Genomic DNA, 26824 nt, shown 5'->3' with positions numbered 1-26824 from the left:
AGCCTGCTTCTTCCTCTCCCACTCCCCCTGCTTGAGTTCCCTCTCTCGCTGGCTGTCTATCTCTGTCAAATAAATAAATAAAATCTTTAAAAAAAAAAAGAACAATGTTGCTGGCTCAAACTTTGGAGTAGCAGTGGGGGCACAGAGAAGTGGATAGGTTTAAAACTATTCAGGAAGCAGATGTGGCAAGCTTTTGAATTGATTGTATATCGGGAATCAGGAAGAGAGAGGATGCCTCCGACTTAACATGCTTAAAGTGGAATTCCTGTTCTTCCCCCAAACTTACAGCCTTCGTTCGCTGCAAATCTCAGTGAGTGGATCAGCACGCTGGCACAGAGTAAGCATTCATTGATTGTCTTTGGAGTGAAAGAATAAATGAATAGAGTAGAAATACAGCCAAGCAAAGCATTCCCCGGTGCCTGCCAAACAGCCAGTCCTAAACTCACCCTCAAGGTCGGCTCAGCAGAAGTCTATCACGATTTCCCTCTCACTTTATCAACCGTTTGGAAAATCACCAGGTCCCATGTCCAGAAGAACACCCACCTTCCTATCAGGCACTCCTTGCCTAGAGCCTGCAGGTGTGGCACAGACCTGGAACCTCTTGTCCTGTAAATGCTTCACATGAGGGCTATGGCAGATTGTACAGCCCATATGCGCACAGGGGATGTTTGGTGTTGTAGGAACGAGGTCACAATGGCACACGACCTGTGGATCTATGTTCACTTTGGCTTCAACCGCAAAGAGACTCTTGTTCCAAAGAGGTGTATTAATCCAGCCCCTCCCCCCACCCTCATCCTGGCAGGCAAAAAATACAACTGCCAGAAACACTACAGACACCAAGTGTCAGTTTGGATAAATTCTTGCTTCTCCCAGGGCTGACAAGCAGAGATAGAACTGCTTGTGGTTTCCGGTACAGATACCAAAACCAGGAAGTGATCTGTCCCACTGCAGATTTCCCAGAAATAAGAATGAGATGGGCCATGCGAAGGATGCCCCCCGGACTCAACCAAACCAGTGAACATTCCCTGGTTATAGAAGAGAAGTGAAAGTTATAATTCAGAAAGGAAATCTGTGTGAGCAGTAGAATTGGGGGTGGAGACATTTGATGAAGTACACTTTTTTAAAACCCCCTTTTAGACAATATCATTAGATAAACATCCTTTTCAATGATACAACCCAAGTCATTTCTGGCCCTTTTCCTGGAAAAGCTTTTTGCTGCTGTCAGTTTACAGGAACAGCAATAAGAGGCCATTTTCTGGGCATGAAGCCCAGGACTCAAAAGGAGGCTCTAGAGAAGAACATCTGGTCTGCTTGATATATAGAAGCCAGCGCGGCATGTGTGTGCTTGTGTGTATGTGTTTTTCCTATGCTGACTCATGGCACTGAAGTCTTTCTGGAAACACCCCCACCTTTGTAGCCAACCAGTTTACACACACCCCTTCAGCTCCTCCTTGATTCAAATGTTAAGTCAAGAGGAAGAAGGAAAACGAATTCAAGAGCTGCTCTCAAGCATCTAGAATTCTCTGTACCCCACCTCCTGAGAAGAGAGACTGGCCCCCAGCTCTGACTCAGTCTACTACAAGCTGGACTCTCCTCTTAAAGCACCAACTTTATCTGAGCCTTTGGATAAAACTGGAAGAAAATAGTGCACGAGTACTGTGAACTCTGCAAGAGGCAGGGGGCTGACAACTGGTAGTAAAAACAGAAAGATGGCAGATCCTGAAATTGAGCTTTTCGTGAAGGTAAGTTTTCTAGCTATAATAATGGCATATGGAGTGTATTATTTCTTGACACCGTGCCTCAGATTCTAAAAAGAAGTCAATATTTGGGCTAGAGATAAGAAATAATTTTGTAATTATATTCCTCCTCTGAGTACTCGATGTATGCCTGGCTGTTGTTAAATGACAATAGGAAAACATGTTATTTGAAAAAGGCAAAGAGATATTGTGGAAAGAGCACTAGACTAGTTGGTAGTCAGAACAACTAAATTATATTCTTGGCGGCTTCCTGTGTAACTTTGGACAAATCTCTCCCTCCCTCTGGACCTTTGTTTCTTCATCTGTACAATGAAGGAGCCTGACAAAATGATCTTTAAGGGCTTTCTAGCTCTTGCAATCTGTGTTTTATGAGATAGGTTTTGGAAGGCCTAAATGGGGAGAGGAGAGGGCAGAGAATGGGCTGAGAGCCCCAATCCTACGCATAGCCCAAATAGAGCTTTCTAAAATTCTCCTGCAATAGATGAAGATCACAGTGGAGTCACATGGATACTATGGGAGAAAACACCCAGGAGTCTGTGTGAGGAGGAGGCATTTTAGAATGTTGTGTTTCCTCTTTATGGTCTGCCTTGGGGCTTTTCTTGTAATGCCTTAACTTTTCTGAAAAGCCCTTTGGAAAACCCCTAAGCCAGGAGAAAGGAACATGTGTTTCTAAATTAACTCATCAAGAAAAATAATAATTTTGTATAGGTTATTCCAAGGAGAAATTACAGTTTCCCAAACTTTTGCTTATATTAACTATTTTTTTCTTCTATATTTTCCCTGACTACTGGGAGTATCCAGGATGATAATAATCATAACAAACTTTCATATCATGTTTGGCCCTTTTCTAAACACTTCACATATATTACACATATTTACATATAGTACCTCATTTAGTCCTAACAATATATTAGTAGTACTTGTCAGTATAGTAATACTGTTGTCCTCATCTCTAGGTAAGTAAGCTACGGCAGTAAGGTTTAAGTAACTTCCCTCTAAAGCTATATGTCTATTGATGACTTACAAAGACATAAACTAATGTATGTTTATGAAATGCTAGTTTAAACATCTGTTAGTCAAAGTAATACTTTCACAATCGTTTAAAAATATTTAACAACTGGTAACATATATACACAAAGGATATAATCAACCTGCCTTTTCAACATTATAGGAGAGTGATCCTTGAATTCCTGCATAGCAAAACCATCCAAATAAGTGTTGGAATATGTGGCATAAGAGCCACTTCTCTTATCTCTGGATTTTAGCAAAACATGTGACTGCTCAGACACAATATTAATAAGCCTTAATTTCCTAACTGGCTTTTTACATCTACCAATTTCAAACCAGAGGTAATGTCTCTTCATAGGGCAACTAAAGTGTTCCATTAGTCTAAACTACTCATTCAATCCAATCAAATTCCCCTAACTAGTTGTTGGCATTTATCTATGTGTTCATCTTCATAGAATTCCCATATTTGGGTAGTAATCTAGACAGGAGAAGTTAGTGAATCACACATTGGAGGAACAAATGTTGAATTAAATAAATTTAAGGTTAAAATAACTAATTGTATATTGAGTACTTACTATATGGTAGGCATTGTGTTAAGTGGTTTATTATTAACCCTATATTATGGATACAGAAAGTAAAGCAAAGAGTATCTAAGTAACTTTGTCCAGGGTCACGTAGCTAGTGAATGGCAAGGCTAGGATTCCAAATTTTTAAAATAGTTATGTCTAATCTTATTCAACTGTTTTCAATTTGGCAAACTTTTTAGTAAATTTTTCCAGAATTTCATCAGATGGAATCCTTTAGATGTAAGCTTATCTAATTGATACAAATTATACATTTTCTGAAAGAACCCTGAGTATCATCTGGTCCAGGTTTTTGTTTTGCTTTGCTTTAAGACGTGTTCCATAGAACTCTAGAAGTTTCACAGAAAATATGGAGATGGGACATAAGGATTGAGAGGTGTGAAAAATGTTAATGAGTAAGTTTATAAAGCACTGTTCTTTATCAATGGTATATCATTACAGATTATGCAGTTTCTTTCTAAAGATTAAAGGAGTCTGTGATTTCCCCAGCTACCTCTGGCCGTGGCTTAAAAACCCTACCACAACTTCTTCCCCATATTACCGATAGGACACATACAAGAGATTAAGCACTTTCCTGAGGCAATTAAGAATTTATATCACACAAAAACAGAAGAATTTATATGACACCACCAATGTGTTTTAATGTAATCAGTGAAAACAATGCCTTTCAGCTCTGAATGACTTTGGCAAGATTTTTAACCATGAACTAAGAACAAAGGATTTTCTAACATGCATTTTATCTTCTCTAAATGCAGACTTTATCTTACTGGTTTGTTGTTCATTTTTAAATAGATTTTGTGTTCTCTACCAAACATTATAAAATAAAGATTTTTACATAAAGTTATAGAACTTAACATTTGGGCCAAAATTCTGAATGTGTCAAAGCCACATTATCTCATACCATAAACCCAAACCCCTAACCCTAAATCCCTAACCATCTGCAGAGGTGGCTGAACTAAAAAATACAGGCACGTACACTAATCCTAACCTAACCCTAAAATATGGTCTGAGAAAGTGGCTTACAAAACACATGATAAGAAAAACTGAGAAACAGTCTAATTAACGTGGAAAAGACCCCAAACATTTAAGAATTTATAGTATTACTGAATATGGGTGTGAATGTAGAGATAAAAACAGAAAAATCAACTGGCATCTAATTAAAGAGTATTTAGAGTCCCAAATACCCTCCTTTCCTCAACTGGGTAGATGGTTGCCATGTTTATTCTCATCCCAGAACACATGGAGTTAATTCTCAGGAGAAATCTTAAAACTGCAGGGTATCAGGCACATACCCTAAACCCCGACTACTAAGCCCTAAACCGTAACCCCAACTTTATCCCTAACCCTAGCACTAACCCTGGTCCAATGCTAACCTCACCAAAACCCTAACTCTAACCCTAACCCCTAACCACTAACCCCTAAACCTAATCCTTGAAATTGACCCTAACTGTAAACCTAACACTAACCCTCACACTCTGGAGAGGTCTCTGATCTGGAAAATACCAGGCACATACCCTAACCCTAACCCTTGATCTGAGAAAATGGCTTACTGAACACATTATATGAAAAGTTGAGAAGCAGCCTAGTTTTCCTAGAGATGACCCTAAACATTTAAGAATTGGTAGTATTTGGAGCACCTGGGTGGCTCATTTGGTTAAGCATTTGACTCTTGATTTTGGCTCAGGTCATGGTCCCAGGGTTGTGAGATTGAGCTCCGTGTTGGGCTCCACACTGGGCATGAAGCTTGCTTAAAATTCTCTCTGTCCCTCTCCCTGTCCCCCTCTCCCCTCCCTCCCTCCCTCCTAACCCTCTCTCATTCTCTCTCTCTCTGTCTCTCTCTCTAAAAAAAAAGAAGAATTGGTAGTATTTCTGAAAATGGGTGTGAGGGTAGAGATAAAAACAGAAAAATCAATTGAATATCTATTTAAAGTGTGTTTAGAACCCCGAATCCCCTCCTTGCCTCAGCTTGATAGATGGTTGCCATGTTTATTCTCATCCCAGCAGAAGTGTGGGGTTTTATTCTTAGGAAAGGTCTCTGAATGGCAGGATACCTGACACATACCCCAACCCTGATCTATAACCCATAACTCCTAACTGTAATCCCTAACCCTAAAACTAACCATAACCCTAACCTTCTGAAGAGGTCTCTGAATGGCAAAATACCAGGCACATACCCAAGCCCTAACCTAACCCCTAATTCCTAACCCCTAACCCCTAACCTTAACCCTAACCCCAGCAGAAGTCTGGGATTTTATTCTCTGGAGAGGTCTCTGAACGGCAAAATACAAGGCATATACCCTAACCCTAACAACAATAAAAACAAAAACATTTTATCTATGTGGAAAAAATTTCTCTGAATTTTCAGACCATCTTCAAACTCTCTTAGAACTATCATAAAGACAATCATAAAAACTGATTAATTTTTTTAATCAACAAAAGTATTAGATGGGAGAAAACAGTGTTTAAGAGTTTGGGTTTTGGAGTAGACAGTCCTGGACCTGCTACATGAGAAGAGGATATAGGTCATCAGCTCTTGTCTAGCTGAGTGTACTTGAACAAGTCAGCTTCTCTGAGCCTCAAACAAAGCTCATCTGTAAAACAAAAGTGTTAACAGAGCCTACCTCATGGGATCATCTTCACTGTGAGGATTAAATAAAACAAATACGTAAAACACCATAGTTGTTAACAGAGTAAACACTCAATAAATGTCAGATATTGTAACTATTATTATTTTCCATGTTTAGAAACTTAGATCATAAACACAAAAAAGTTGTTTTTGTGAATGACCACATTCTGTCCTTGCCAGCTAAATATACTTAAGAGGTGGTAATTCATTAATCAGGCTAGGGAATTTACATCCTAAAATTTTCCGTGATGGCACTTTAAATCAGCATATTATAAACAGGAAAAAAAAAACCCTCAGTTTTCCTGTAAAACTTGACTGTATTTCCCCCACATCTCAGTGTTTTGCCTTTCCTTTTGCCAAAGGTGATCCACCCTTCCTGCTGTATCTATTATCAGACTCTGTTCTTCTTCCTGCCTCCCACCCATAATCATGTGTCTACTCACTAGCCCCAGTTCTGATTGGATCCTTAGTTTGACTTCCGTTACAAAAGAAACACAGCTGTTTAGGTTGGGTGCCTATTCCCATAGTTCTTCACTCCCTGACATCACAAAAGAACAACAGTAACCGTCATTTCCTCTGTTGTGTCCATTGCCAGGAAAAGGAAAATTTGTCCAAAAAAGTAAGATTATGCCCAGGGATTCTGGGACCTTAACATTGCTAGAAATGACAGAGCTGCTGTAAGGTGAAAAGTACCCTTTACTTTCTTCTACAGACTGAGGCAAAAGCATAGATAGATAGATAGATAGATAGATAGATAGATAGATAGATGATAGATAGATAGATGATAGATAGATAGATAGATAGATGATAGATAGATAGATAGATTCAACAGATGAGATATGCTGATGGCTTGGACTTGGGTAGCTAGCACCTAACAGTGTCGGACAGATAGTAAGCATCAAGTAAATATTGAATGAATGAATGATGTAATAGCCATGGCAAATGAAAGAACTAAACTTATTTGGAGATATTCATAGGTAAAACTGTCAAGAATTAGTGTTGAATTCAATTTGGGAGTGAAGCAAAAAGATTATCCTCAAGTTTCTAATTTGGGCAACTCAGTAGGTAGTGTCTTGTCTGCTCAGGCTGCCATAACAAATACCAGAGACTTGGTGGCTTAAACAACAGATATTTATCTTCTCAAAGTTCTACTGGATGGATGTTCAAGATTAAGGTGCCAGCATGGTCAGGTTCTGGTAAGAACTCTCTTCCTGGCTTATAGATGATTGCTTTCTCAGTGTCCTTGCATGGTGGGCAGAGAGAAAGAGGAGGAGAGGAGAAAGAAAGCTTCCTGGTCTCTTCTTTTAAGGGCTTTAATCCCATCATGAGGACCCCATCCTCATGACCTCATATAAACCTAATTACTTCCCAAAGGCCTTGCCTCCAAATAGTACCACGTTGAAGGTTAAGTTTTAAAATATAACTCCGGGGGAATACAATTCGGTCCATAGCAGATAGCAGTGTCATTCACGTCATTCACAGGATTAGGAGCTCTAAAGAAAGAGTAGGTCAGTGAGTGGAATAAAGAAAAAGGAAGAATCCAGTTTGGGACATGCTGAGATTGAAGTGTCTAAAACCTGGATTTCCCGCAAGACACCGCATCAGCCATAGCCCTCTCAAGAAGTGGCTACCTTTTCTTCCTCATTCTTCTCACCATTGAGCCTGGAAATAAGGTAGTAATCCTTTAGGTATCCTTGCTCCTCATTCCTGTTTTCAGACCATTCCACCTCCCCCATCCAAAAAAATATGTAGGTTGAATCTCATAAAATCAGACTAAACCACCCACTACCCTTCCTTGTTATGGTAGTCTTCCAAGCACTCTCCCCTATTTCTTGAGGATTTTTAGCATCTGGATCATTGTCATTCTCTCCAACACTATTCCTATCATAATTCTTGGTGATTTTAATATCTACACAGATAACTCTTCCAGTACTCTGACCTCTCAGATTCTTGATTTCTTCTCTTCCACTGATCTTGTTCTTCCCCTTCCATGGTCAGGCCCTAACCTTGTCACTGCAACTTCTGCAATGCCTGCATGATATTATAGGCGGGATTATTCTACTTTTTGAACTTTTATATTTTAATGCACTTTATTGATGTATAATTCACATAAAATAAGATGTACCTCTTTTAAGTGCACAATCCAATGACTTTTGACAAATACTTATGCACATGCAACCACAACCCCAATCAAAATATAGAAAATTTCTATTACCTCAGAAAGTTCCTTTGTGTCTCTTTTCAGTCAGCCTTCCCCACTGATCCCCAATACTCCCTTCCAGAAAATCACTGATCTGCCTTCTGTTGGAATAGATTGGTTTCTATTTTCTAGGATTTTCTATAGATTGAATCATACTGTACTTGATTGAATCATATGATTGAATCATATGTACTTTTGTCTGGCTTCTTTCACTCAGCATAATTATTTTGAGATTTCCCATATTGTTATGTGCATCAATATCTCATTCCTTTTTATTGCTGAAGTACTCTATTGTATAGATGTAGGATATTTGTTTATCCATCTACCCACTGAAGAATATTTGGGTTGTTTCCAGTTTTTTGGCTACTATGAATAAAGTTGTTAAAAACGTTCATGTACAAGCCTTTCTATGGCCAGATGCTTTCACTTCTTTTGGGTAAATACCTAGGATTAGAATTAATGGGTCATATGGTAGGTATATTTTTTAACTTTGACAAACTCTTTAAAAACCACTTGTCTCATTTTACACTCCCAACCACAGTGTATCAGTTCCAGTTGCTCCACATTCCTGATGATACTTGGTATAATCAGTCTTTTAAATTTCTTTCTCTTTGTCTATTTTGCCCACCCCCACCCACCTCCCCTCTGGCAACCAGTAGTTTGTTCTCTATATTTAGAGATTGGGTTTGTTTGGGGCTTTTGTTTGTTTACTTGCTTCCTGTTTTGTGTTTTAGATGCCACATATAAGTGAAACCATATGGTATTTGTCTTTCTCTGTCTAACTTATTTCACTTACCATAATACCTTCTAGGTCCATCTATGTTGTCACAAATGATAAAATCTCATTCGTTTTACGCCTGAGTAATATTCTATTAATCTATTGGTAGACACGGGTTACTTTCATATCTTGGCTCTTGTAAATAGTGCTCCAATAATCACAGGGGTGCATATATCTTTTCAAATTAGTGTTTTCATTTTCTTTGGGTAAATACCCAGTAGTGGAATTACTAGATCATATGGTATGTCTATTTCTAATTTTTTGAGGAAACTCCATGCTGTTTTCCACAGTACTTGGACTAATTTACATTCCCCCTGAAGATACGTGAGGGTTCCCTTTTCTCCAACACTTGTTATTTATTATCTTTTGATACTAGCCATTCTGACTTGTGTGAAGGGATATATGATTGTGCGTTTGATTTGCATTTCCCTGATGATGAGTGATGTTGAGTATCTTTTCATGTGTCTCTCGGCCCTCTGGATGTCTTCTTTGGAAAATTGCCTATTCAAGTCTTCATTTTTAAACCGATTATTCAGGATTTTTTGGTGTTCAGTTGTGTAAGTTCTGTTTTATAGATTTTATTTATTTGAGAGAGAGAGAGAAGGGAGAGAGAGTGAGAGAGAGTGCAGGAGCGGGGTGAGGGGCAGAGGGAGAAGCAGGCTCCTCACTGAGAAGGGAGCCCGTCAGGGTGCTTGATCTCGGGACAGGATCATGACCTGAGCAGAAGGTAGACGCTTAGCCATCTGAGCCACTCAGGCACCCCAGTTGTATAAGTTCTTAACATATTTTGGTTATTACCCCCTAATGAGATATATTATTTGCAAATATCTTTTCTCATTCAGGAGGCTGCCTTTTTGTTTTGTTAAAAGTTTCTTTTGCTGTGCAAAAGCTTTTCATTTTGATGTAGTCCCAAGAGCTTATTTTTGTTTGTTTTTCTTGCCTCAGGAGACATAGATATAAATATGTTGCTAAAGTTGATGTCCAAGAGATTAGTGCCTCTATTTTTTAAGGAATTTTATGGTTGTAGGTCCTACATTTAGGCTTTTAATCCATTTTGAGTTTATTTTTGTGTATGGTGTAAAAAAGAAGTGGTCCAGGGGCGCCTGGGTGGCACAGCGGTTGAGCGTCTGCCTTCGGCTCAGGGCGTGATCCCGGCGTTATGGGATCGAGCCCCACGTCAGGCTCCTCTGCTATGAGCCTGCTTCTTCCTCTCCCACTCCCCCTGCTTGTGTTCACTCTCTCGCTGGCTGTCTCTATCTCTGTCAAATAAATAAATAAAATCTTTAAAAAAAAAAAGAAAAAAAAAGAAGTGGTCCAGTTTCATTCCTTTGCATTTTTTAGCTGTCAAGTTTCCCAGCACCGTTTATTGAAAAGACTTCTTTTTCCCCGTTGGATATTCTAGCCTCCTTTGTCACAGATTAACTGACCATATAAGCATGGGTTTATTTCTGGGCTATCTTTTTCCATTGATCTGTGTGTGTGTCTATTCTTGTTCCAGTACCATACTGGTTTGATAAGATAGTCTTGTAGTATAGTTTGCAATCGGAGCATGATACCTGTGGCTCTGTTCTTTTTCAAGATTGCTTTGGCTATTCTGGGTCTTCTGTGATTCCATACAAACTTTCTAATTATTTGTTCCAGTTCTATGAAAAATGCCACTAGCATCTGATAAAGATTGCATTGAATCTGTAGATTGCTTTGCATACAGCGGACATTTTAACAAATTTTAACAATATTAGTTCTGCCAATCTATGAGTACATTATATCTTTCCATTTCTTTGTGTCATCTTTAATTTCTTTCGTCATTGTCTTATAGTTTTCAGAGTACAGGTCATTCACCTCCTTGGTGAAATTTATTCCCGGGTATTTTTTTTTTTAAGTAGGCTCCACACCCAGCATAGAGCCCAACATGGGGCTTGAACTCACGACCCTGAGATCAAGACTTGAGCTGAGATCAAAAGTTGGACACTCAACTGACTGAGCCACCCAAGCATCCCAGCTAGGTTTTTTTTTTGTGAATTGTAAATGGGATTGTTTTCTTAATTTCTATTTCTGCTACTGCGTTATTGGTGTATAGAAATGCAACAGATTTCTGTATATTAATTTTGTACCCTGAATCTTTGCTGAATTCATTTATTAGTTCTAATAGTTTTTTGGTGGAGTCTTTAGAGTTTTCCACATAGAGTATTATGTCATCTGCAAACAGTTTTGCTTCTTCTTTATCAATTTGGGTGGCTTTTATTTCTTTTTCTTGTCTGATTGCTACAGCTAGGACTTCCAGTACTATGTTGAATAAAAGTGCTGAGAGTGGACATCCTTGTCTTGTTCCTGATCTTAGGGGAAAAGCTTTCAGTTTTGACCATTGATTATGATGTTAGCTGTGAGTTTTTCATATATAACCTTTATTATGTTGAAATATGTTCCCTCCAAACCAACTTTGTTGAGAGTTTTTATCATGAATTGATGTTGTATTTTGTCAAATAGTTTTTCTGATCTATTGAAATAGTCATGGGGTTTTTATCCTTTCTTGTGTTAATATCCTATATCACATTGATTGATTCATGAATTTTAAACCATCCTTGCATCCCTGGAATAAATCCCACTTGATTATGGTGAATTGTCCTCTTAATGTATTGTTGAATGCTATTTGTTAGTATTTTGTTGAGGACTTTTGCATCTATGTTCATCAGGGATATTGGCCTGTAGTTTCCTTCTTCTGTAGTGTCTTTGTCTGGTTTTGGCATCAGGATAATGCTGGTCAACGGATAGATATTTAATTGAATGTTGTTAAAACAACTATTAACCATTTTTTAAAAATTTAAGTACATAAGCTAGTCCCAATATACTCCTGGTGCCAAAATAAATTCCAAATAGATGAAACAAATGCCAAAACTGAAAGCATAGAGGTACCAAAAGAAAACACAAAAGAACATCTTTATAATAAAATAAGAAAGGTTGGTTTTTTGTTCTTTGTTTTTGTTTTTTGTAATCTCAATGTATATAATGGCAGTATAAGGAGATCAGAAAAACCAGACTGAGTAATAGATTTCATGTAAAATCTAATTTTTACATAAACCATGTTTTAAGTTACATGTAATGTGTATCAAAAAGTGTTAATATCTTTAGTATACAAATAAATTTTTCAAATCAATAAGGAAAATATCACTTTGATAGAGAAAATGAAAATTTGTCATGAACAAACACTTCACAAAATAAGGAAATCAAATTGCAATAAACATATGGAAAATGCCTTTCAGGAAGGAAATTTGGCAGAATCTATTGAAATGGAAAATGCACTTACTTTTTTTTCAACATTCTCATTTTGAATATTAATTCTAATGATATAATCTCAGAAATTGAATAAATTATATGCCCAGAAATATTTGCTGCTGAAGTATTTAGCATAGCAAAAATTTTGGAATACCTGAAATGACCATCAATAGGAAATGGTTATATAAATTCTGGTAATATATAAAATTAACTATTATTATATACTCATTACACTTGTCATTTTAAATACAATAAACTTATTTGATTCATTATCTCTGTCTGCCCACAAGTGGTAGGATCCATAAGATTAAGGGCTTCCAATTTTGTCTCTAGCACCTGGCTCATTTCCCAGTAGGCACTCAATACATACTTGAGCAAATGAATGAATGAGGCCTTCCTTTATCTTAACAGGCCGGAAGTGATGGGGAGAGTATTGGAAACTGTCCCTTTTGCCAACGCCTTTTTATGATCCTCTGGCTTAAAGGAGTTAAATTCAATGTGACTACTGTTGACATGACCAGGTAAGAGAAATCAGGACATGTTTCATTCTGGAGATTGAAATCAGTAGACACCAATATAATGTTTGTGTTTCTATAATGTGTACTTTATCTAGAGGCCTAACTCTGCTTATTTTCAATAATCATAGAAAGCCTGAAGAGCTGAAAGACTTAGCCCCAGGTGCCAATCCTCCCTTCCTGGTGTATAACAAGGAGTTGAAAACAGACTTCATTAAAATTGAGGAGTTTCTAGAGCAAACATTGGCTCCTCCAAGGTACAGCATTCTACACAATATTATTGTTTTTGAGAAAATCTATTTTATTGCCCTATATTGCAGATTGAGGATTCTTACTTCTAGATATCTAACTTTTTTTCACTGTTGGACCTCTCTTTTGTTGTTTTTCTAGAAAGGTTTGCAAAGATCCCCATGATTACTCTATACATGATTACAAAACTTTACTACAGAATTACTTATTTAATATATGTAAAGCTATTAAAACTTTATGAGATGTAAGTAATGTATTAGGAAAGGGCAAAGGATAGATTTGGAAACCTGGGAAAGGCAAGGAGTTCCAGCCATAATGAAGTTTGGGGGCATTTATACTGACAGAAATTAGACTTGTTTTATTGTAGAGCCTCATGAGATCTTCAGTTTTGAAATAGCCTTTGATCCAGTCTGATTTCTAAGATCTGCAGGTTGGGAAATACAATGTCTATTACGCATAAACTTCCCCCTTCAACTTCAAATACATGAAAACGTTAGATGTAACATTTCAAAGTATTTTTTAAAGATTTCATTTATTTATTTTAGAGAGAGAGAGCAAGCAGGGGGAAGGGCAGAAGGACAGGAGAGAGAATCCCAAGCAGACTCCCTGCTGAGTGGGAAGCTCCACCAAGGACTTGATCTCACAACCTTGAGATCATGACCTGAGCCAAAACCAAGAGTTGGATGCTTTAACCAACTAAGCCACCCAGGCACCCCCAAAGTATTTTTATATTCTGTATGCTGTGCCTTTTATTCCCATGACTTATTCATTCCATAACTAGAAGGCCGTACCTCCCAATTCCTTTCACCCATTTTACCCATCCTCCCCTCCCCTCTGGCAACCAGCAGTTTGTACTCTGTATTTATATGTCTATTTCTGGAGGCATCACAATTTCAGATTTCAAGTTATACTACAAAGTTGTAGAGATCAAGACAGTATGGTACAGACACAAAATGATGGGTATTAAGGAGGGCATTTGTGTAATGAGCACTGGGTATTATATGTAAGTGAGGAATCACTAAATTCTACTCCTGAAACCGATATTACACTATATGTTAGCTAACTAGAATTTAAATTAGAACCTTAAAAAAAGAAATTTGAAAATTAAAAAAAAAATAGACACATAGATCAACCTTAAAGATAGCAGTCCACATTGTAGGTGCAGGTTGCTGATAGCAGAGGACATAATATGGGCTTTGTTCTCAAATAACTATGGATATGTGGTTTGGCCTGGTGGCACCCTGAAGGATTGGCTCGAAGGTTGTCTTTTTTCACCTACTTTAGAGCTTCCCCAGGGCTGAGGCAACTTCCTTGATGGCATTCATGGAAGGCATTTAAAGGCAGTTGTATTAGCCACTGCTACGTGGGGCAAGGGATAGCATGTGGGGAAAGCGATAGACAAACTGAAAAGCCTGGGAAGAAACAGGTTGGGATGTTTGGGGGATACTTAGGGCAATAAGGGCTTCAAAAATGTTTTCATATATTCTAGAGACTCTAGAAGTCCATCCACATGTCCAGGTTTAGACCTATGCTCAGAAAAGACCTGAGAAGATCTTAAACTCTTACTTCTGACTGAACGTCAGACACTATGCAAGCAGAAATTGAAGGTTAAATTGTAAACTGCATTAATAAGCATTGAAGGAGTGCCCCAACTCAGAGCAAGACTGCAAACACTGGGAGACCTTTTCTTTCTTGGTTGGTTTGTTTGTTTGTTTTGGTTCCAGGAATTTAATGAAATCTGTTAAATCAATAACCAAACAAAGATAATGAAACAAAGATTTCAGTGGTCCCACACAACAAAGAACACAGACTTTACAAAGTTACTTCAGGAAATTCACCAAACAAATAAACGATACCTACAATAAGCAGCAACAACAAATCCTGGGGAATATGGGAGAATCTGATTGTCAGAGTTTCTACATTACAATGTTCAAGTATCCAGTTTTCAAGAAAAAAAGAAAATTCATGTCAAGAAACAAGAAAGTATGGCCCATTCACAGAGAAAAAAGAAATTAATAGAAACTGTCCCTGAGAAAACCCAGATACTTGATTTAATAGACAAATACTTTACATCAACTGTGTAAAGTTTGTTTAGAAAGCTAAAGAAAACCATAGACAAAGAACTAAAAGAAACTAGAGCAACCTCAACATAGAGAGAATATCAATAAAAAGATAGAAATTTTTAAAAGGAACCAAATAGAAATTCTGGAGTTGAAAAGTACAATAACTAAAATGAACAATTCACTAGAGGGTTTCAACAGATTTGAACAGATAAAAGAAATAATATGCAAAAGTGAACATAAGTCAATTGAGATTATCCAGTCTGAGGAAAAGGAAGAAAATGAGCAGAATCTAATATACCAGCAGAATACCATCAAATGTAACAAGACACACATAATGGGAGTCCCAGAAAGAGAGAATAGGGACCAAGAGACAGAAAAATGTTTGAAGGAATAATAGCTGAAAACTTCCCAAATTTAATTAAATACATTTATCTATACATCTAAGGAAGTCAATGAATTCCAAGTGGAATAAACACAGATCAACAGCAGGATACATTATAATCAAATTACCTAGAGCTAAAGCCAAAGACAGAGGCTTGAATGCAGCAAGAGAAAATGACTCATCTTGCAGAAGGGATCCTCAATAAGATTAACAGATGAGTTTTCATCAGCAACCATGGAGGCCAGAAGGCAGAGAAAGAATTATCTCTCAGGTCCTGATCTTGGGGTCATGAGGTCGAGCCCCAGGTCAGGGGTCTGCTTAAGTCTCTCTCTCTCTCTGCTCCTCCCCACTGCATTCTCTCTCTCTCTCCCTTTCTCTCTCAAATCACTCTCTTTCTTTCTCTCTCAGATAAATAAATAAACCTTTAAAAAACAAAATAAAATAAAGTGCTGAAGGAATAAAAGTCAACCAAGAATTCCATACCAGGCAAAACTACCCTTCAAAAATGAAAGAGAAGTTAAGACATTCCATATGAATAAAAACTGAGGAATTTTGTTGCTAGTAGACCTACTCTACAGGAAATGCTATAGGGAGTCCTTCAGGCATAAATGCGAGGCCACTAGACAGTAACTCAAAGTCATGTGAAGAAATAAAAAGCAGCAGTAAAGGAGGGAAGCACATACTCATCTCAATGCAAAAATATTTTGACAAAATCTGACACCATTTCATGATAATATTCAACAAACTAGGAATAGAAGGGAATTTCTTCAACCCAATAAATGGCATCTATTAAAAACCCACAGATAACATCATACTTAATGGTGAAGGATTGAAAATTTTCCCTCTAGGATTAGGAACAACACAAAGATGCCATTTCTGACACTTCAACATTGTATGGGAAGTTCTATCCAGAGCAGTTATGCAAGAAAAATAAATAAAAAGTATTCAAAATGGTAAAGAAGAAGTAAAACTATTTCTATTTGCAGATGGCATGATTTTTCATATAGAAAATCCTTTAAAATCCACTAAAATACTACTAGAACTCATAAACAAATTCCATGCAATTGAAGGATACAGTCAACATACAAAAATCAGTTGTATTTCTTTGCACTATCAACGAATACTCCAAAAAGTAAATTAAGAAAACAATTCCATTTTCAACAGTATCAAAAATAACAACATACTTTGGAATAAACTTAAGGAAGGAGGAGAAAAATTTCTCTGCTGAAAACCACAGACCATTGCTGAAATAAATTAAAGAAGACTTAAAAAATGGACATTTATATTAGTTTCTTAGGGTTGCCATAACAAAGTGTCATAAATTGGGTGGCTTAGAACAGAAATTTTTCTTATAGTTCTGAGGGCTAGAAGTGTGAAGTCAAAGTATCAGCAGAGTCATACTCCCTCTGAAACCTTTAAGAAAAATATCCTTCCTTGCCTTTTCCTAGGTTCTAGTTTTTCCAGCAGTCATTGGTGTTCCTTGACTTGTAGATCCAGAACCCCAATCCTCCATCTTCACATGACATTTTCTCCATACCTCTGTCTTTTCAAAAGATGTTCTTTTTTAAGGACATCAGTCGTTTTGGATTAATGGACCTGCCTTACTCCAGTATGGCCTTGTCTTAACTAATTACATCTGTAACAATACTATTTCAAAATAAGGTTACATTAGAAAGTACTGGAGTTGGGGTGCCTGGGTGCCTCAGTTCGTCGAGCATCTGACTCTTGGTTTTAGCTCAGGTCATGATCTCATAGCTTGTGAGATTGACCCCTGCATCCATTGGGGTCTCTGCTCAATGGGGAGTCTGATTGAAGATTCTCCCTGCCTTTCCCCCCTCAAATAAATAAATAAATCTTTTTTTAAAAAAAAGAAAGTACTGGTTAGGACTTCAACATATCTATGTTGGGGGACACAATTCAACCCATACAACCATCCCATGCTTGTGGACTAGAAGACTTAATATTATTAAGATAGATAGAAATATTCCCCAAAGGGATCTACTAATTCAGTGCAACCACAATAAAAATTCCATTTTTTTTTGCAGAAATGAAAAAGCCAATTCTCAAATTCATACGGAATGGCAAGAGACCATAAATAGCCAAAATAGTCTTGATAAAGACAAACAAATTTGGAGGGCTCACACTTCCTGATTTCAAAACTTACTACAAATGTACACTAATCAAAACAGTGCAGTGCTTGCATAAGAATAGACTTAATGGAGGGGAGTTAAGAGTCCAGAAATAAACCCATACATCTATGGTCAATTGATTTTCAAGAGTGCCAAAACCATTCAATAGGGGAAGAATAGTCTCTCCAAGAAATGGTGCTGGGACAACTAGATAGTCCATGCAAGAGAATAAAGTTAGACCCTTACTGCATACCATAAACAAAAATTAACTCAAAGTATATCAAAGAACTATATGTATGGGCTAAAACTATAAAACTCTTAGAAGAAAACATGTGTAAATCTTCAGGACCTTGGATTTGGCAATAGAATCTTAGATATGACACCAAATGTTTAAGCAACAAAAGAAAAAATAGAGAAATTAGAGTTTGTCAAATTAAAACCTTTTGTGCATCAAAGAACACTATCAAAGGAATGAAAAGATAACCCACAAAACGGGAGATAGTATTTCTGAATCATGTATCTGATAAAGGTCTAGCATCCAGAATATATAAAGACCTCTTTCAATTCAACAACAGAAAGGCAAACAACCTAATTTAAAAATCGACGGAGGACTTATGTAGACATTTCTCTAGAGGATATATGCAAATGGCTAATGAGCACATGTAAAGATGCATAACATCCTTGGTCATACGGGAAATGCAAATCAAAACCACAATGAGATAACACTTCAAAGCCACCAAGATGACTATCATAAAGAAAACAGAAAATAACAAGTGCTGATGAAGATGTGGAGAAATTGGAATTCTCATACATTGCTGGTAGACATTCTGCCAACGCAGAAAAAAGATTGACAGTTACTCAAAAATTTCAACATAGCATTCTCATATGACCCAGCACTTCCACTCCTAGGTGTACACTCAAAAGAACTGAAAATAGGTATTCAAACAAAACATGTACACAATGTTTGTAGCACTATTTACACTAACCAAAAGATGAAAACAACACAAATATCCATCAACCGATTATTCCATAGAGAAAATATGGTCTATCCATACAAAGAAATATTATTCAGCCATAAGAAGTGAATGAAGTAGGGTACGTACTAGAATATGAGTGAACCTTGACCATCACACTAAGGGAAAGAAGCCAAACACAACAGGCCACATACTGTGTGATGCCATTTACATAAAATGTCCAGGATAAGCAAATTCATAGACACAGAAAGATTAGTGGTTCCAGGGGCTGAGAGGAGGAGTGAATGGGGAATAACTGTTTAATGGGAACTAGATAGAAGTGATTGTTGCACAATACTGTGGCTGTATTAAAGCTACTGAATTGTACATTTTAAAATAGCTTATGATTTCTCTCATCTATGGAACATAAGAACTAGGATGATCAGTAGGGGTAGAAAGGGATAAAGAAAGGGGGGGTAATCAGAAGGGGGAATGAATCATGAGAGACTACGGACTATGAGAAACAAACTGAGGGCTTCAGAGGGGAGGGGGTGGGGGAATGGGATAGGCTGGTGATGGGTAGTAAGAAGGGCATGTATTGCATGGTGCACTGGGTGTTATACGCAACTAATGAAGCATCAAACTTTACATCGGAATCTGGGGATGTACTGTATGGTGACTAACATAATATAATAAAAAAAAATCATTAAAAAATAAAAAAATAAATAGAATAGCCTAAGTGGTTTTATGTTATGTGAATTTTATCTCATTTTTTAAAAAATTAGGATTTTAATAGAAATTGCACTGATTTATATTACTATTTGAAGAAATTTCATTTTTATGATACAAATGATTCCCATCAGAGAACATGATTTGTGTATTTGTTTGGGTACCATCTCATTATTTTTGAGATATAATTGTCATATAACACTGTGTAAGTTCAAGGTGTACATGTTGATTTAATATTTATGTATTGCAATATGATACCCACTGTAGAGTTAGCTAAAATCTCTATCATATTACATAATTATTATTTCTTTTTTGCGGTGAGAACAATTAAGATCTTGTCTCTTAGCAACTTTGAAGTTTATAATATAGTCTTGACTATAATCACTATGCTGTGCATATTTACCTACTAGTTGCAAGTTTTTAACATTTAAACAATAGCTCCCCAATCCCCCCACCAAGGTACTTCCAGTAACTATCATTTTACTCCTTTTTTATGACTTTTGTTTTTTAGATTCCACATATAAGTGAGATCATACAGCATTTGTCTTTCTCTGTCTGACTTATCTCACTTAGAATAATGTCCTCAAGGTCCATTCATGTCACAAATGGCAGGATTTCCTTCTTTTTTTATGTATGAATAATATTCCATTGTATATAAGCACCACATCTCCTTTACCCGTTCATCTACCGATTTACATTGGGTTATCAATCTCTACCTTTTCTATTAAGTTATTTCTAAATATTTTGTACTTTTATCACTATTGTAAATGGAATATGCTACTAATATCCATTTCTATCTGGTTATTGTTAGCATGGAAAACTTATTTTTTTAATGTTTAACTTGTATTAGCCACCTTACCAAAATATCTCATTAATTCTAGTAATTTTTCCTATACTTTCTTGGGTTTTCTAGGTATACAATTATATTGCTGCTTCTCTTCCAATAATTATACTAGTGCTTTATGTTGTCTTTCTCAACTTGCTAGAAGCTCAAAAACAATGTCTACTATAAAAGCAATTGTAGGTTCTATCTTGTCTAGTGTAAATGGTTTTAAAGTCACCATTTAGAATGTTTTTTGTCTCACTTGTTAGTGCATTCAGGGCAATGTTGAAGAGAAGCAGTGATAATGATTGTTCTTATCCTGTACTTATTTTAAGGGAAATAGTTCTAACATTTCACCATTTAATATGGTGCTTACTAAAGGTTTTTGATGGATACATTTTATCAAGTTAAGGAAATTAATTAATTAGTTAAATCATTCAACAAATATTTACTGTATACTTAGTAAGTGTCAGATACTATTCTAGGCCCTTGGGACACACCAGTGATTAAACCAGGCAAAAACACTCTGCCCTGGTAGACCTTACATTCTAGTTGGGGAAATCAATAAATGAGCAAGATTAAAAAGCAAAACAAGCTACTGTATATGATGCTAAATACTACGAACAAACAAAACAAGGGAGGGAAGTGGCAAGTGTTAAGGCTGCAATGTTAGATAGGGTGGGCAGAGAAGGCCTCACTTAGGAAGGGATTATAAAAGCAAGATCTGAAAGAAGAGGGGGAGCAGGTCATGTGCATATATGAGGGAAATCACCCATTTAAGGGCAAAGTGAAAAAGCCCTTGGGGTGGAAACTCGTCATGCCTATTTGAAGAACATGAGGGAGATAAGTTCCGTGAGTGGGGAAGAGTAGGAGGAAATGAGAGCAGAGTGTTAAGATGGGGTCAGATCACATCAGTCCTCATAGACTACTGCAAGGACTTGGGGTCTGAGTCTGAATCAGATGGAGACATTGCCGGGTAATAAGTAGGGGGGAGACATGATATGACTTACATTTTAACATGATTGCTCTGGCAGCAGGTAGAAAATAGTCTAGAAGTGTGGGGGACAAGAAGGGGAGTGGGGAGAATAGCCAAGAAGCTGTTGCAGCAGTATAAGCTTTGGACCAGGAAGGGGCAGTGGAGCTGCTGAGAAGTACATAGATTCTGGGTACATTTGGGGTTTTTTTTTTTTTTCAAATGTGTATTTAAATTCTAGTTAGTTAACATACAGTGCAATATTGGTTTCAGGAGTAGAATTCCGTGATTCATCACTTACATACAACACCCAGCGCTCACCCATTGACCTCCTAAATGCCCATCACCCATCTAGCCCATTCCCCACCCACCTCCCTTGGGCACATTTGAAAGGTAAGCTGGCTAGAATTGCTAATGGATCAAATATGGGGATGGAGAGAAGAGAGGAATCTAGGAAGATGACTAAGTGTCCTGACCATTTCTAGCTGCTAGTGGGGTTTTTTTACGAATAGGAATTGGTCTTCATTGAACTCTTTTTCTGCATTTATTCATGATCATATGGTATTTAATTTCTTTTTTTTTAAAGATTTTATTTATTTATTCGACAGAGATAGAGACAGCCAGTGAGAGAGGGAACACAAGCAGGGGGAATGGGAGAGGAAGAAGCAGGCTCATAGCGGAGGAGCCTGATGTGGGGCTCGATCCCAGAACGCCGGGATCACGCCCTGAGCCGAAGGCAGACGCTTAACCGCTGTGCCACCCAGGCGCCCCTGGTATTTAATTTCTTAATGTGGTGAATTACATTATTACATCGTTTTATTTTATTATGCTAAATGAACTTTGTATTATTAAGGAGAGGCCACCTTGGCTACCTTTTCCCATCCTCTCTATCCTCTTTATTCCTTCATTTTTATTTAAGTTACAATAATTTAAACCATGTTTTTCCTACAACTTATGTTTGAAAATGTATTACCAACATATCCTCTGCCAAATAGGCTTTTAAGAGCAAGTACGGGGGAGCTAACTACCATTTAAAACACTTTTTCTACAAGTTAATGAGCTTTGAATTCCCCACAACCGGTTTCCCACTGAACTTTAGAAACTTAAGTATTCTGATATTGGGAAAAAATACGTATTTCCAGTGAGAAATTCCAGGACCTTCCGTTTCCAGCACAATTTTCCAAAATGTCCATTCTCAGTAGAGTGCAAGCTAGGACACTTGGTCTCTGACTTGTTATGTGTGAATAATCATAGAGTGATGTTTCTTTTTAAGGTATCCTCACCTGAGTCCCAAGAACAAGGAGTCTTTTGATGTGGGCTGTAACCTCTTTGCCAAGTTTTCTGCATACATTAAAAATACGCAAAAAGAAGCAAATAAGAGTAAGACACCTTTATTCAAATTTCTGTTTCTTTCACACATTTGCTGACTCTCACAGTCTCACTCAGCTAAAATAGGATTCTCCTGAATATGTAGTATATGTTGGGGAATACACTCTTCCTCTGATTCTTTCTTCTCTCCTTTGAAATTCCTTTGCATGAAGTTTTATTTAAATTTAGAACCCAAGATTCAATAGAGCAATTACGAACTTAGCTCACTTAGAGCATTGATGTGCCAGGAGTGAACTAACTGCCGGACTATATTTTTTAGCCTCCCAACTTTCCCAGTCCTGTGTACCTTTAAGGTTTCTGAAACCATAGCATCCACCATTTCCCACAAACATTCTTGAATAGGTCTACTATCTTCTGAGTCATGAGAGCTATTAGTCTGTGATTCCACTTCTGACTCTTCCGCGGTAGTAATAATATATACGACTTTTTCTTTCTTTGATTCTCCTCCGAATGCACTTTCTCAAGAAAAGTCCAAAAATATTTTTACTCACCATTTAATTAAACATCTGACCCTGTCTTATCAGTGGGTAGTTAAGAGTTCTAGTTAACTATTTAGATCTTGAAGGGCCAGTGTAAGCAATGTGTATAGATAGAGATGTCGAAATGTGTAAAAAGCATATTGAGAATGTATTCAGTCATGAAGACAAAACATTAGTAACCCTATGATTTCTTTACATCAGATTTTGAAAAATCTCTGCTCAGAGAATTTAAACGTCTGGATGACTACTTAAACACACCGCTTCTGGATGAAATTGATCCAGACAGTGCGGAAGAACTCACAGTTTCCAGAAGATTGTTCTTGGATGGGGATCAGCTGACACTGGCTGACTGCAGCTTGTTACCCAAACTGAACATTATTAAAGTAAGTCTTTGTAGGGCACGCTAAATGGTCTGGGAGGGGTTTGGGATTGCCAGCATGAAACACAGTGACTATTTAGTGTGAGATTGTTATATGATGGCTTTGTCATCATCAGTATGCATAGTATATATCTCCTTTTTCTCCCCAGAGGAAAAATCCATAATGATCTTCTCTGGGAACCATAAAAACTTCTTGTTTCTTCCAAAATCAGAAGGTGTTTTCCACTGTCCTATCTATAAAACAAGGGTAATATTACCCATTTCATGGAGTTGTTGAGAAAATTAAATTAAGGCATGTACAATGCTTAGAACAGTGTCTGAATCATAGCAAAAGATAAATAATGTGAGCTACTAATAATTTTATGATGATTTAATCATTAATTTAATAAATTCTTATTGAACAGAACTTATTCTGTCTCAGATCCTATGCCAGACACACAGAATACATAAAGAAATGACACATAGTTGGGACCCTAAGCAAACTCTTAGTCTAGTGGAGAAATATGTGCTCTTTTTTTGTGCTTTCTTCTAAACATATTAATAATTAAATACAACATAAATATAAATGTCATTGCATACATATAGCTTTGTCTACATTTGTAAAACAAAACATTTAAGTAGTGAGTCCAAGATTCTTTAAGTTTGTTTTTGTGTAGATAACATGTCCTGGGGCGCCTGGGTGGCTCAGTCGTTAAGCGTCTCCCTTCAGCTCAGGGCGTGACCCCAGTGTCCTGGGATCGAGCCCTGCATTGGGCTCCCTGCTCCGCTGGGAGCCTGCTTCTTCCTCTCCCGCTCCCCCTGCTTGTGTTCCCTCTCTCGCTGGCTGTCTCTATCTCTGTCGAATAAATAAATAAAATCTTTTTTTTAAAAAAAAAGATAACATGTCCTTAATGATCTTGACTTTTGAGGTATGTTTCTACACACTAGGCATGTCACTGATGCCTTTTACTATCAACTGTTTTTTTTCCCCAAAACCCTAGGTTGCAGCCAAGAAGTACCGTGACTTTGACATTCCAGCAGAATTCTCAGGAGTCTGGCGCTATCTTCACAATGCTTATGCCCGTGAAGAATTTACCCACACATGTCCTGAAGACAAAGAAATTGAAAATACCTATGCAAGTGTGGCTAAACAGAAGAGTTAGGACAGCCCTTTCAGTAGAAAAAGCTCTCTTTTCACTTATTATCATATTATAAAGGTTTTTGGAAATAAGAAATGGAAAATACTGTTTCCTCTATCCAAATCTCTTATGAAAAGAATGCTGTATTTTCTGTATCTAGTCAGTCTAAACTATCTTCTCATCGTGTATTTTAAAGTTCTTTATATTTTCACTTAATTTTCTTTATTCCCATGCATAACCACTGCAATCTTAAATCACATGGAAAGTATCATGATCTTTTGCTACTTAATTGAATTATTAGAATGCATCATATGTAAGCTCAACAGATGGCTGGAGTTACAAATGACATAAAAAGAGCCACGACCTTAGAAAAATTTCCATTTAAATCATTAAAACAGCTTTACATTTTTGTTAGTTTAATACATGGGTGAGTTTATTTCTGATATGAATAATAAAATCAGAGAGTAAGTATATCAGAGGGGCAAACCTAAAAGAACGATTTTTTAAATCAGCTCTAAAAAGAGAGCAAGACCAACTGGTATTAGAATGGCATTAAACACCTAGAAATATGACTGCCTCATAGTCAGAGATGAGAATATGACCTTTATGATCAGATTATATTGTTAAATGAGCAAGTATTCATTAAATAAATCATAATAATAATTTTTAAAAGATCAGAAGCAAATATCAGGTAAAGTTTCAAAGTAAATTGGACCTTTTATTTCATAGAAATAAGAAGGAAACTAAGAAATTTGACTGACAAAAAGGTCTTCTTGCTGTCCATAAAAAGATAAGGCACACTATCCTTAAAGAATAATGACAAAGATTTGAATAGAATTTAAAATGTTCTATTACTATATGTACTCAAATTTACATGTTAAAATAAAATCACTCAAATCTGAAAACAAAAGCTGAACTTAACTTGTTCCTTCAAAGGAGAAACACAGTTCAGCCTCAAAAAATGAAGACACCATAATCAATGGAACAGAATAAAAAAATCCGGAAATGAACCCACAACTCTAGGTCAATTAAACTTTGACAAAACAGGAAAGAATATCCAATGGGAAAAAGACAGTCTCTTCAACAAATTGTGTTGGAAAACTGGGCAGCAACATGCAGAAGAATGAAACTGGACCACTTTCTTATACCATACACAAAAATAAATGCAAATTGGATGTAAGATGGGAAACCATTAAAATCCTAGAGGAGAACACAGACAGTAACCCTTTGACATCAGCCATAGCAACTTCTTTCTAGATATGTCTCCTGAGGCAAGGGAAACAAGAGCAAAAATAAACTATTGGGAATTAATAAAAATAGAAAGCTTCTGCACAGCAAAGGAAATAATCAATAAAACTAAAAGGCAGCCTACGGAATGGGAGAGCGTATTTTTGCAAATGGCATATCTAATAAAGGGTTAGTATCCAAACAATGGAAAAATTATGGAAAGAGCCCAAATATCATTAACTGATGAATGGATAAAGAAGTTTTGGGATGTATACACAATGGAATATTACTCAGCCATGAAAAAGAATGAGCTCTTGCCCTTTGCAACAATGTGGATGGAGCTAGAGAGTATTATGCTAAGCAAAATAAGTCAGAGAAAAACAAATGCCATATGATTTCACTCATATATGGAATTTAAGAAACAAAACAAAGTATCAAAGGGAAAAAAAGAGAAAGAGAGGCAAACCAAGAAACAGACTCTAATTTATAGAGAACACAGTGATGGTTACCAAAGGGGAGGTGGGTGGGGGGATGGGTGAAATAGGGGTTGGGGATTAAGGAGTGCACTTGTGATAAGCACCAAGTGGTGTATGGAAGTGTTAAATTACTATATTGTACACCTGAAACTAATATAACACTCTGTTAACTAACTGGAATGAAAAACGAAAACCTAAAACAAATACTGCTATTTATAAGAAGGACAGAGGTAAGTGTATACTACCCAGTGTCTGAAGATAGGTTTTCTTTTATACAAGTTACAACCTAAGACCACCTCCAAAATCTGTTTTGTCATCAGCAAAGGTGGGAAGGTCTTAAGCTATTCAGGTGAGGAAAATGATACCTTGTGATCTCAGCAAAGTGGGGGCTAGTGGATCTGATTTTTCTAAGTTAGGAAACTTTATTAAAGACTAATCAGACTTCCAGGTTGATGAAGACAACAGTGGCTGCCTTGGTTTGTGTCTTTCAGTGTTTCCTCCAAAATCAATACAAACAACAAAAACAAATTCTAAATGGCACTAAAACCACATGGGAAGCATAACTTAAAGCAGGAAAATCCCCAAACATCAATCAATATACGTTTAAAAAAGAAAAAAATACCAAATCCCAGGAAGTATTCTGTCACATTCATGCTGCACCACAAACTTTTGTAATGAGCAAGGACAGGCTGATAAAAACTGTAGGAAATATGTCAT

General features: G+C 36.9%; 1 protein-coding gene across 1 annotated transcript; it reads left to right on the top strand.

Annotated features, from left to right (window-relative positions):
• The first annotated feature begins 1253 nt into the window (after positions 1-1253).
• On the top strand, positions 1254-25414 carry CLIC2 (chloride intracellular channel 2). Its single transcript, XM_002930770.4, has 6 exons — positions 1254-1742; positions 12635-12744; positions 12870-12995; positions 22313-22419; positions 23109-23290; positions 24267-25414. Exons 1-6 carry the CDS (start codon positions 1710-1712, stop codon positions 24426-24428), a joined length of 720 nt encoding a protein of 239 aa, XP_002930816.1. The 5' UTR covers positions 1254-1709; the 3' UTR covers positions 24429-25414.
• The last annotated feature ends 1410 nt before the right edge of the window (positions 25415-26824 follow it).

The sequence above is a fragment of the Ailuropoda melanoleuca genome, chromosome X (genome assembly GCF_002007445.2).
Source record: "Ailuropoda melanoleuca isolate Jingjing chromosome X, ASM200744v2, whole genome shotgun sequence".
In the NCBI taxonomy this organism is placed as follows: Eukaryota; Metazoa; Chordata; class Mammalia; order Carnivora; family Ursidae; genus Ailuropoda; species Ailuropoda melanoleuca.
Note: the sequence above shows the minus strand (reverse complement) of the source record. Positions and strands in the feature narration are given on the sequence as shown.

Bases quoted from the DNA above. Each gene is read 5' to 3' on its own strand.
- CLIC2 (XM_002930770.4), top strand. From the start codon at position 1,710: ATGGCAGATCCTGAAATTGAGCTTTTCGTGAAG. The intron at 12,745-12,869 runs GTAAGAGAAATC...CAATAATCATAG, and splicing joins ACTACTGTTGACATGACCAG to AAAGCCTGAAGAGCTGAAAG. The intron at 12,996-22,312 runs GTACAGCATTCT...TTTCTTTTTAAG, and splicing joins CAAACATTGGCTCCTCCAAG to GTATCCTCACCTGAGTCCCA.